This window comes from Camelina sativa, chromosome 16, assembly GCF_000633955.1.
Source record: "Camelina sativa cultivar DH55 chromosome 16, Cs, whole genome shotgun sequence".
Taxonomy (NCBI): Eukaryota; Viridiplantae; Streptophyta; class Magnoliopsida; order Brassicales; family Brassicaceae; genus Camelina; species Camelina sativa.
This window is the reverse complement of record NC_025700.1, coordinates 23,479,154-23,490,585: the sequence shown is the minus strand read 5'-3', so window position 1 is coordinate 23,490,585 and position 11,432 is coordinate 23,479,154. Positions and strand designations below refer to the sequence as shown.

Sequence of the window (11,432 nt, the reverse complement as noted above, 5' to 3'; positions counted from 1 at the left end):
TTTTTTTTTTTTTTTTTTTTTTTTTGCCGTTGAGCAGGGGAAGTATATTGATAGACACTTTGATTCGCTAGACTCAAATCCGGATCAATGCTTGCAACAGTCAATACATATATTTCGGAAGAAATCCCGTTGGGATGTAGAGTCAAAGCACGTGGCTTCATTCATGGAACTTTTGCTGAAAAACACAAAGAGATTAGAGAAAATGATCGTACACTTAGAAGACCGTTACCTTAAAGCAATAGATTTTAAAAGGCTGGTTCACACACTTTCTCACAACAACGATGTCTCCATAGATCATCAATTATTACTAAAATGAAGCTTTCATGAATGAATCAGAATCACAAAGGTCAAGCAACATAGTAGATTGGGCGTCTGTATTCATCAAAATACTCATCCCGGTGCAAGAACAAAATCGCGTAAATCGCGTATATTATTCCCGGTAGATACCCTAAGCAAGTGAGCACCAAACAAATGAAGAACTCAACCTACAAAACAGAAACAAAAAAAAAGATCACGAGTTAGGAAAAAAAAAAAAAAACTTCTATATTTACTTTCTAGTCCTTTCATTAATGTTTCTTTTTTAAGAAAAAACCACAAAAACATTATCAGTAATTCATCTCCAATCAAACATCTTATAGATTGGTGGTTCCCGTAAACCGGAACGTAATCAATTTCAAACCATCGTGATTCGATTTCCGAAACAACAAGATGTGAAATTTCAGAGATTAAGCTACGGCGGATTAGAGATCTGAATTCCTAATTTTGATGAATTTGAGAGAGATGGAACTTACAGTGCAGCAGCCATGCCTGAGACAAACTCCAACAGGAGGAAGAAGGATAGCGATGATGATCTCGCAGCACAGCTCGCAACTACTCGCCATTATTAATTCACAAGAGATGAGATCAGATTTTTTGATGACTTGTAGAAGAAGAAGAAGAAGAAGAGAGAAGCTTCACGAAACAAAGACCACAAATATAGGTTTTTTTTAAGTCGTTGAGTACAACGAACGTCAAATCTAATAATTAAGGTACAGAGTACGCGAGATCTTCACCGTTCATATAAAGGGGTTTTTATATCCTACGGTTCGTTGTTAAGGTTTATTATTTTTGACGACATCTGGCGTTAGTTTATTGGTTGACTCAGGGAAGCTTTGTACGACTACGTACACATTATTCTTTCTTGATTTCCTCTGGAAAAAAAAAAGAAAAGAAAAAACAGTATTAATTAGTTATAAAAATTATTAGAAAATTTACTATTTTTTTTAATACAAAGCAGTTATATATATACTTATGTTTGTAAAAATATTTTAAATTTAAATACAAGACCTCAATACTACACAATTATTGAACAAAACTAAAAATAAGTTTTTATTTAGTAATTTATTTTATCACTTTAACGAAATATGAATGTTGCTTTGAGACATTAATTACAAACAAAAAAAATACTTTTTCACAAATGAGTATTTATTTTATAGTTTAAACTTTTTTGATGAGTGAAACAATTCTATAAACCTTTGGGTATTTTAAATTACTTGACTTATGTACAATCTCGGGTTTAGATAAATATATAAATTTGGATTGGATTTAAGTAAAAAAAAAAATGTAAAAATTACGTATGAAAAGTATTAATGTAATCAATTAAAATTGTGATTAAACAATTAAAATTACATATATAAGATTATGCACATATGTGCAGCCTAGTATAAATAATATTTAACACTTTAATTATTGTCAAACTGATTTTTGAATTGAAAATTTAGGATTATTTTAAAAAAACTATCAAATTCGATGACAGGATACATATAAAATATATGGACGAACAATTGGTTTGACAGTTAGTAGCGGCTAAATATGTCGTTTGATGAGATTAAGAGATTTTAAAAAATTAGTTATCTGAAAAGAATTAGGATTCTCTGTAAAGTAGAAATAACCACAATAGTGTATATATATCGTATAAGTTAAAGTCCTAGTAAATTAGTAACTTCATATAGACAAGCCAGCTAAGGATTGAACACGATTTCAAAATTTTGATTGAATGCTTAAACACAGAAAAATAATTTCTTGTAACATTATTTTTAAAAAAATATGTTTGAGTCTACATAGTAATATCTATTTTAACCTGCACAATGCCAAATTAAAGCCCTAGTAGATGACTAACCTTATATAGCACAATTTCTTTTTGAATTTGATTATATCCTTTGAAAGATAAAAAAAATATGTTAACATTATCCTTTTGAAAGATGTTTAAATCTACACAAGACAAGACTAGTCAAGTTCCGAATGTAATTTATTAACATATAGGCAAGCAAGCTAAAGAATACATGACCTTTTAGAATATCTTTAAATCCATTCAAATATATTAAAATAGCATAAAATTATATTTAAAAGTACTCAACATTACTATTTTACCATACATTCAGCTAAAATTAAAAATATATATGTATAAATTAGCACCACACTAGTCATATCTCTAGTAAGGTATTGATCTTATATAGAGAAGTCCGCCAAAGAGTATATATTATAAATATAATATAATCCTTAATTTACTAACTAGTAGATTTTTGGTGTAACTCCCGAAAACTAAAAGCTCACATATAACAATACATCTCCATAAATTACGTCTAAAAGAATGAAAGCCAACAAACTAAAGCTCTAATTGCTAACGGATGTTATTTATGAATGTAAAGATTTCCAACAAAAAAAAAAAAAGAGGAGCAAATGTTAATGGCAAACATAAAGAGAGCAGCCTTAATTAACTGATAGAAAACTGATGAGGATAATCTCAGTTCTCAACCAACAAAAAATGAATCCGCGTATAATGAACGAAACACCACTATTAAAAATCTATTTCGAACGAAAAGAGATTAAAGGCTAAAAGACGCGACAAAACTCTCAAACAACAAACGAATGAGATCTTTGATTTAGTTCTATAAAATGGAGACAAACACACCTAAACTAACGTAATAGGAAATCTCTATAAATTTGTTAATCTATCGAATATTTATTAGGCTTAAGTATTATTTTACAAACGAATTTAGAAACCTCATTCAATTAAGTTTAGGAATATCTGCCAAAGATTGAAAACATGACTTGAAAATTAAATTCCTTAAACTATTAGGGAAAAATCTCTTAAACAATTATTTACAAAATTACCCACAAGGTTTACAAAAAAAAAAAAAAAAAAAAAANTCTCTTTTACTATAAGAAAAAGGGACCGACCAAACCATTAAAAAAGAGATAACAAAACCCTCTTTTGCTCTGCTTCTCTCTCTCTCCCTCTCCCCCAAATTTTGAAAATTGTGAATAATGGAATTCAGATACAGAGCCATCGACACTGATCGACCACCTCCTTCTACGGACACTGCACCATCTCAGTCTCCGTTACCGAACTCCTCTTTCTTCCCGCCGCCGCGCTCCATCCCAGGTTTTGTTACTGTTCATCTCTCGTTTTGTTACTGTTCTGTCGCCCTGTATCCCTGTCGGAGAAAAATTATTATGATTTGATTTGATTTGAATCGCCCGGTGATGCGATTGTACATAGATGTTGATTTGGCATGCATATCTTTAGGATCAAGTGAGGATGATCAAGTTAGGGAAGCGATTCAAAGAGAGATTGAGAAGGAGCATATACGTCAAGAGATCATTATCGCAGAAGCTGTCAGAAAGAGAGAGCTTATAGCCGAGGTTTTACAGGAGATGGCTATTGAGAGAGAAATGGCGAAAAGACGAGTGGCTGAGACGGGGATGTCGTTAGAGGAAAAGATAACTATGTGGATCAATCAAAGGAAGCTTTCAAATCAGAATCAGAACATGAACAACTTGTTCAGTCCTATGATGTACAAAGGTCCTTACAACGGTTTAGTTACATCACCAATGATGCAATTGCCTTCACTCCAACCAATGCATGAGTCTACTACTACCGGAACATCAGTTTTGGAGTCTAATAAAGAGAAGTTGATTGTATTGGTAAGTGCTGGACTATGTTAGTGCAGCATCTTATATTTTGAAAGGTTATAATAAGCCTTTGTTTCATATTTGTTCTCTTTTGATTACTCTATTGCAGAATAGGGCTGACACTATGGGAGCAAAGGGTAAAGAAGACAGTGTTGGTACCATGCATTTGCCTCAACTCCAGCGAAGGCCTGATGCTACTGGTACATCTGTTTTGGATTCTAACAAAGATAAGTTGATTGTACTGGTAAGTGCTTTAAATGATTCTTCTTTCTTGTTCTTATATTTACTACAAGTGTGTTATCTCGTCGTTTTTTATCCACACACATTGGTCTTTGTTTCATGTTTGTTCTCTTTGATTACTATTGCAGGCTAGAGCTGATCCTGTAGGAGAAAAGCGTAAAGCAGAGGATACTCATCAAACTGGTTTGAACAAACATGTTAAAGGGAAAAGGCACAAAGCAAAAGTAGCAGCAGTCTTGGAAGCAAAGACGATGTCTGTGGAAACCGGAGAAATAGTCTCTTCGAAAAAGCAAGTAGAAAGCAAACTAAGAAGAAGCTTTAAGTTTTGGTGTGACATTTGTAAAGTTGGGACCTTTTGTCAAACAGTCATGAGGGATCATGAGTTAGGTAAAAAGCATAAGGCTGCTGTTACGCAACGGAATGAGGCACCTGAGGCTGCTTCAACGTCCTTAGCTCCTGCTTCTTGTTCAGCGCCACAATCAGAAACCATTTCAGGAATTGAAACTGCTAATGTACCGGCTCAAGTAGTGGAAGACATGTCGATGAAAGAAACAATGGGAAAGAAGACAGAAGAAGGTGAGAAGAAAAAGAAGGTAACGATTTGGTGCAGCACTTGTAATATTCATGCAAATTCTGAGACGACGATGAGGAATCATAGGCTTGGGAAAAAACACATGGCTTTGGTTGAGAAAGAGAAACGTGAACCCGTTGCAGTCCCAATGAGTGCTATAAATGCTGCTGATCCAGGAGAGAAAGAGTCAGTTTCTCTAGCAAAGGATCATACAGAAGGTGAAGGTTCATTGCAAGGTGAAGGTGAAGGTGAAGGTTCATTGCAATGTAAAGGTGAAGGTGAAGGTTCATTGCAATGTAAAGGTGAAGGTGAAGGTGAAGGTTCATTGCTTGGTCAAGTCATAGAAGATTCTAAGTTTGTTAGGTCATGACAACACATAATGGCTGAGGAATCAGAGATTGAGTTTCATTGAGGCATGAATCAGAGACTTGCACATGAGTTTTTTTTTTTTGTTTTAAGTGAGAATGGGAATGTTTAGTTACAAGCATAAGTGTTAGACCACAATGATTGCATTATTGAATGTGTTGCCTTGTCATATTGTTATCATGTATACTGTACAAGTTTATTATGTTTGTGTGGACTTCACATGATAGATATGTCTTCTTTCAGGTCATAATGGCATTATTGACTTCTAAAGCATGCCTAGGCAAGGTTCCAGTTCTAATATGGTTTATCTAGGGGCATTTCAAATGTTGTTTAGGTCAGAGTTTGGCTGACTCCAAAATAGTACATAACTTTTGCATCTAAAAACTAAATCTAGATATGATGTAAAAACTTTGAATCGATCACTTATTTTTCAACTAACGATGTTTAAAGATGTGGCGTCACTCACCATTAGTACAAAACAATCTAAAAGCTCAAAAAAGTGTTAGGTGACGTGGCGTTAAATCACTGGTTAAGAGCTTCAGCAACACACAGAAAAGAGTTGTTCGGAAAAAAAAATTAGCTTCCGGTTTTATCTTCTTCTTCTTCGAATTTCAGAAGCGCCCTTCTTCTCTCTTCGTACAACAACAATGGCGTCTATGGCTGCAACCACCAATTTCACCAAATCTTTGCTCTTTCCTTCCTCCCGTGGTTAGTCTCTCATAAAAATCCCTACTTTATTCTCTCTCTCTCTCGGTTTAGGTTTCGGTATATATGTCGGGTTTCATCTGAATTATGCTTAAATCCTTAGTAATTAGACTTTTTAGATTTCGTATTTTGTAGGAGTTGAAAGTGTAAATTCGATTTTTTTTTTCTTCTTGTTCAATTTCAGGGAATGTGAGCTTGAAATCGCAGAGAGGTAGTAGTAGTAGTACTACTAGGACATGGCTAAATCAGAACAAGTCAAGAAATGGTTACAGGTCTCTCCGTGTGAATGGATTGTTCGGAGGTGGAAACAAAGATAACAACAGTGAAGATGGACAATCTAAGGTATACATACATACATTAAGATTGGATTTGTTATGTTTCAGTTAGGCTTCAAGAAGATGAAGTTTATGTTTCTCTTTGTGTGATATTTTCCTAGGCAGGGATATTTGGGAATATGCAGAATATGTATGAGACTGTGAAGAAAGCTCAAATGGTTGTTCAAGTGGAAGCTGTTCGTGTCCAAAAAGAGTTAGCTGCGTAAGTCTTCTGCGCATTTTACCATTGGTCCATTACAAACTCTATAAAATTTTATTGAGTTTCTCTGCTATGTGTATTGAGTTTCGATGGTTGCTTTTGTTCCATTTTCGCAGCGCTGAATTTGATGGTTATTGTGAAGGCGAGCTCGTCAAGGTTAGTGCAGATCTTGTTTTGTGATCTAAATAGATGTACTGCCTTTATATCAATAAGTTAACTATGAGTCTATCATCAAGGACTCATCATCATCTCTTCTGGTTTTTATTTGAGAGTCTGTTTCCCTCTAGGATTCTTGGTGATTGGTGATGTAAGAACGGTGCTTTTTGTTTTGTCATGTCTTGGATTATTTGGCGAAAACCCCACTCTACAATCTCAACTCTTTATTTGATCTTTGTTGTTTCTGTTACTAATTCAGGCGAACTGAAACTTTTGATCAGGTAAACTGAAACCTTTTGGATTTGTGTGTCAGGTTACATTATCAGGTAACCAGCAGCCAATCCGTACTGATATAACCGAGGCAGCAATGGAATTAGGTTCCGAAGTGAGTACCTTTACCTACCTTTTTATGGAACAATCAAATCGTGTGCTCATATATACCTACCTCAAATGGTTACTCATGTTGTGTATGTTTCCTATGGCAGAAACTTTCACAACTTGTTACAGAAGCATACAAGGACGCACACGCCAAGAGTGTTGTGGTAAGGCAACCACAAACCATTTATCACAATGCAACCAAAGTATTTGTTTCTTTTCATCTCTTCTAATTGAACCTTTGTGGATTTTATAGGCTATGAAAGAAAGAATGAGCGACCTTGCGCAGAGCTTAGGTATGCCACCAGGCCTCAGCGAAGGAATGAAGTAAGAAGCTGTTTTTTTGTTGTCTTATTCAACTTTACAGGTAGAAGAGGCAAAAGAGCGTTGTACTCTTTTATGGATCAGACATTAAAATCTTTTTCGTTATTGCAATTTTATACCGTGGTTTAATCATCATGTATTAATATATATATATATATATATATATATATATATATATCTTTTCGAATACAAGCATTCTTAGATTATCTATCATCTTATAGTCATCTTAAGATTTTTGGAGGGAGCCTTTTCTCGTCTTGTGTGTGACTAAGAAGATCTTGGAAGCTCTTTTCCAGCCAAGAATGATCTTAAAAGAGTGAGAGCACGCTCCGGTTGTAATACCGGCACTTCGTGGCCCGCACCTCTTACTGTTGCAAAGGTAAGCCCCTCGTATACCTCTGTCCATCCTCCCACCTGTCACCATCCCCACTTTGAAATCAATGGCTCTGCATAATAAGCATAGATATATGAATGTGATGAAAATAACCTGCTTCTCGGAGTACCAAGGGTACCAGCGAGTTTTCACGGGAAGATTGAGTTTGCTGAGAGCAAGTCGAGTCCCAGTCACTGGAACCACCGCGTCCGTATCACCACTGCATCAATGAAATGTGGTTAAAAGGATACAAAAGGTACTTTACTTGAAGCTAGTTTCATGAATTACCTAAACACCCAGATCCTCAAACCAACAGCAATGAGTTCATTGTATATTGGCAACATCGAAAAGTCAGAATCTCCCCAGTTCTTATTCAAAACCATATTGCACGTGGTCCACTTATAAGGAATGGATGTAACATTGGCGTGCATAGCTCGTTGTACATCAGGTCGGTTGTAATATATCTCGGAGTAGTTCTCTGTACAAGGGTCGTATTCCTCTTCCAAAAGCCGTCTATGCAGGAACTTGGTATGGTTCGTTTGTGGTACACATGAGGGTGAGTAGATGCTGTACCCATTGACTTGTCCCACCTCAACAACCAAGGCGAAGTAGAGTGCCCAATTGCACTTGTTCGAGTTTTTATGCGTTGTGAAGCTGCATTGAGGACAGAGTTGTAGGATCTGTCGGAGATCATTGCGTGTGACCATGCGTACATGACTGCTCCTAGTCTGTCGTAATGCTTGTCCATATCTCCATTTCCAACCTGTCCAAAAATATATGAATTAACAAGTAGGGATATGAATCTTTATTTTTTTATTGTTTTGTTATTACAAATCTTGGAGTGAAGGTTTCGGAAATGTGATAAATAGAAGAGAACCCTAGCTAGTTTTACCATGAGTCCTTTGAGGTTGATGATGGGTGTGTTGTTGAAAGCTTTGTTGTAGAGATAGATCTTTTTAGCAAGTTGAGGAACATAATGCCCTATAATACATTGACATTACAAATAAGTCTATTAAACCAAATCAATCCTGAATGGCTCAAGAGAGGGAGAGTGTGTGTGTATTCATACATACCAGCATAGCTTTCACCAGCAATGAAGAAATCTCTATATTGGTACTGAGGAAATCTTGACATCCACTTGATTAGAAATATTAAATTTTCCTGAGCTGCAGAGTCATATTTTCATAAGCCACCTCGATAACAAATACACCTAGATAAAGACATAAATAAATAGAAGTGAAGCTAACCAGTCCGTTCGTCCCCTGAATCTATAAGATCGGAGCTTGTGTTAGTGTATGAAAATCCAACTCCGGCAGGTGATTCAAGAAACAAAATGTTTGCTTCTATTCATTACAAATCACAGGTTCAAAGTATGGTTGATTAATTGTTGGACAAGTACAACGATGAGATTCCAGAACAAAAGAATAGTAACCTGTGTTCCACGTAAACTTGTTGAGATAGAGATTGGAACCAGTTTTATCGATCCGAAACGGTCCAATTTCCTCGGAAGCTCCATAACCAATCGACGAGCAGCCCGGTCCTACGATGAACTCACTTACATCATTACATGCAAACTCTTTACATTCCAAACTGTTTGAAAAAGGATGAAAGTTGAAACGAGCAGCTAACTTACAAGCCATTAGGATGATCAAATGCATAAACAACAAACTCTACAAAAAAAGACAGTTGTCCCATTGGACAAACAATAAAGAAGTAATCGGAAACATTCGACTGTTTCATTCCAGCCTGACTGGAATCCTCCACTTTACCAAATATACTAACTAGTTCATGATAAATATTTCTTATAAGGGAAAGGCCTTGATTTTTTTTTTTCCTCACCCTGATGTTTCTCTTTTTTTTTTTTTTTTTTTTTTTTTTTTTTTTTTTTTTTNATAATTTCCATTAATAGTAAACCAATTAAATTTAAAATATACACAAATATATTTACAAGTCATTAGGGTAATTAAATTTTTAAAAATACACAATTATGTTTAAATAATTTAATTGATTTTTTCATTTTTAGTTCAATTTTTTTTTTAGAAATTAGATTCACTAAAGAATTCCAAAGGAATCTGATTTTCTAAGTAAATATCAGACAGCCTTTCGAAGAAAAATCCTTTTAAATTATTATTTTAACATGATATGTAAACTATAAATAAAATTATATAAGATTTACTAAAATATATGACAAAATATTTATTATTACCAACCTTGAACTATAATATAAAAAAATATTACAATTTCTTTCATTTTAAAAAATGATATTATTCCTATGTCTATATATATATGTACAGTGAAAGAAAGAAACCTTAAAAAGTAAAATGATGATGAGAAAGGAGCTGCATGGTTCATTTACGAGACTCATTGGGTTGTTGATGTTATTTTGGTGGACAATGATTAAATATTTAAGATAACGCAATATGAAACTCGTGGTACGTTTTGTTCCTTTAAAACTTTACAAAAAAGTAATGTTAGTGGACTTCACTTTCATTTTGGTTTTGACTTTTGACTAGTAATGTGTTATCCAAGTAAATACAAAAATAATGTTTCATATATTTATTGAGAACATTTTGATGTAAATTCTGATATTGCGGTACGGGATCTAGATCTATCGTAACGTTCTATGACCAATAAAAGGTAAGTTCAAATGGGACAAGAGCAAAGTGTTAAATATGTTATACAGATTAATATCTTTCCGATATTTTATAAAACTACTATCAATATTACTAATCAGATATGTTATTGAATGATCACAATACATGAGTTATTGTTAAGTAAATTATTTATAGAACAAAAAAAAGTACACAATTCATCAAGTTTGTATTTTTCCTTATTTATTTGCAAAACATTGTTTCAACAAAACATCAACCTCTCTTATGTTGTGACCTCAAATGATATTGTTTTTTCCATTTGCATTTATAATTTAGAAATTGTATTATATTTTTAAAAATGCTTAAACTTTATGTTTTCGATAGAGAAAGAGAATGATTAAACATGTAAATGAAATAAATAAAATAAAACAAGGGGCATTTGCAAAAATAAGACCACGCAAATGAAGGTATGAAGCTATATATAGAGAGATCTATGCATATATATATATATATGAGTGTAATTGAAGTGGGCGGAAAAACATTCTAACCTCCATTGAGCCAAAGTAGAAGTGGTTTGGTGTGAGAGAAAGCAGAAGACTCAGTGAGCCAGTAAAAAAGTGACCGACCATGTGACTCGTTTACAGTCACGTAACCCGAGAACTGTGAGAACCGAACTTTTGGTTGCCCTGGAAGTGCTTTGATCGTGTCCTCCTCCTGCTCTCTTGTTAATGATGATGATGATGATGTCGATGAAATCACTAGTAGTAGAAAGATTAAGTGGGTTCTTGCCATTTCTCTTCTTTCACTAGATTCTATGCTTTTTCTTCAGAGGGCTTTAAACCTTTAGTGTTAGACCATGCAATGTATATATTGTGTTTATATGCAAAGCGTGAAGCGTGAGAAAAAGACATTGTGGTTTTGAGGTTCTTTATTGAACGTGCTTTACTGAATGCTGAGTCATTTATTACACAATGTGGACCGCTTTCTCTGTTGACAAAGGACCGCATAACGGCTGCATACTGTATTTCATTGGTTGTTTTAAGAAAAAAATCGATAGGGTAATAAAACGTTGTAATAAAGTAGTATTGAATTTTAAACAATCAGAAATATTTGATAAGTTAATCATACGCTGAGTATTTATTGAAAGAGAGGATGTTTTGGCCCTTCACAGTTTTATTCCGTGGAATATAAGAATGCTTCAAAAACATATCATCATCTTTGGATATCAATTCGATTTAAAAAA

The 11,432-nt window shown here is 34.2% G+C and overlaps 3 protein-coding genes and 1 pseudogene across 4 annotated transcripts; 2 read left to right on the top strand and 2 right to left on the bottom strand.

Moving 5' to 3' along the window:
- Nucleotides 89–989, bottom strand: LOC104752032 (UPF0057 membrane protein At2g24040). The gene is made up of 2 exons (XM_010474098.2): nucleotides 792–989; nucleotides 89–485 (listed from the first exon to the last, which is right to left on the bottom strand). Exons 1-2 carry the CDS (start codon nucleotides 879–881, stop codon nucleotides 348–350), a joined length of 228 nt encoding a protein of 75 aa, XP_010472400.1. The 5' UTR covers nucleotides 882–989; the 3' UTR covers nucleotides 89–347.
- Nucleotides 3,237–5,376, top strand: LOC104752031. Of its 2 annotated transcripts, XM_010474097.2 has the most exons (5): nucleotides 3,237–3,424; nucleotides 3,569–3,966; nucleotides 4,064–4,198; nucleotides 4,323–5,007; nucleotides 5,038–5,376. In XM_010474097.2, exons 1-5 carry the CDS (start codon nucleotides 3,307–3,309, stop codon nucleotides 5,133–5,135), a joined length of 1,434 nt encoding a protein of 477 aa, XP_010472399.1. In that variant the 5' UTR covers nucleotides 3,237–3,306; the 3' UTR covers nucleotides 5,136–5,376. The 2 variants fall into 2 exon arrangements, with proteins under 2 accessions (XP_010472399.1, XP_010472398.1); XM_010474096.2 differs by having other exon boundaries at nucleotides 4,323–5,376.
- On the top strand, nucleotides 5,680–7,354 carry LOC104752029 (nucleoid-associated protein At2g24020, chloroplastic-like). The gene is made up of 7 exons (XM_010474095.2): nucleotides 5,680–5,839; nucleotides 6,021–6,178; nucleotides 6,273–6,373; nucleotides 6,487–6,526; nucleotides 6,840–6,911; nucleotides 7,012–7,068; nucleotides 7,158–7,354. Exons 1-7 carry the CDS (start codon nucleotides 5,779–5,781, stop codon nucleotides 7,230–7,232), a joined length of 564 nt encoding a protein of 187 aa, XP_010472397.1. The 5' UTR covers nucleotides 5,680–5,778; the 3' UTR covers nucleotides 7,233–7,354.
- LOC104752030 lies at nucleotides 7,240–11,007 on the bottom strand (annotated as a pseudogene).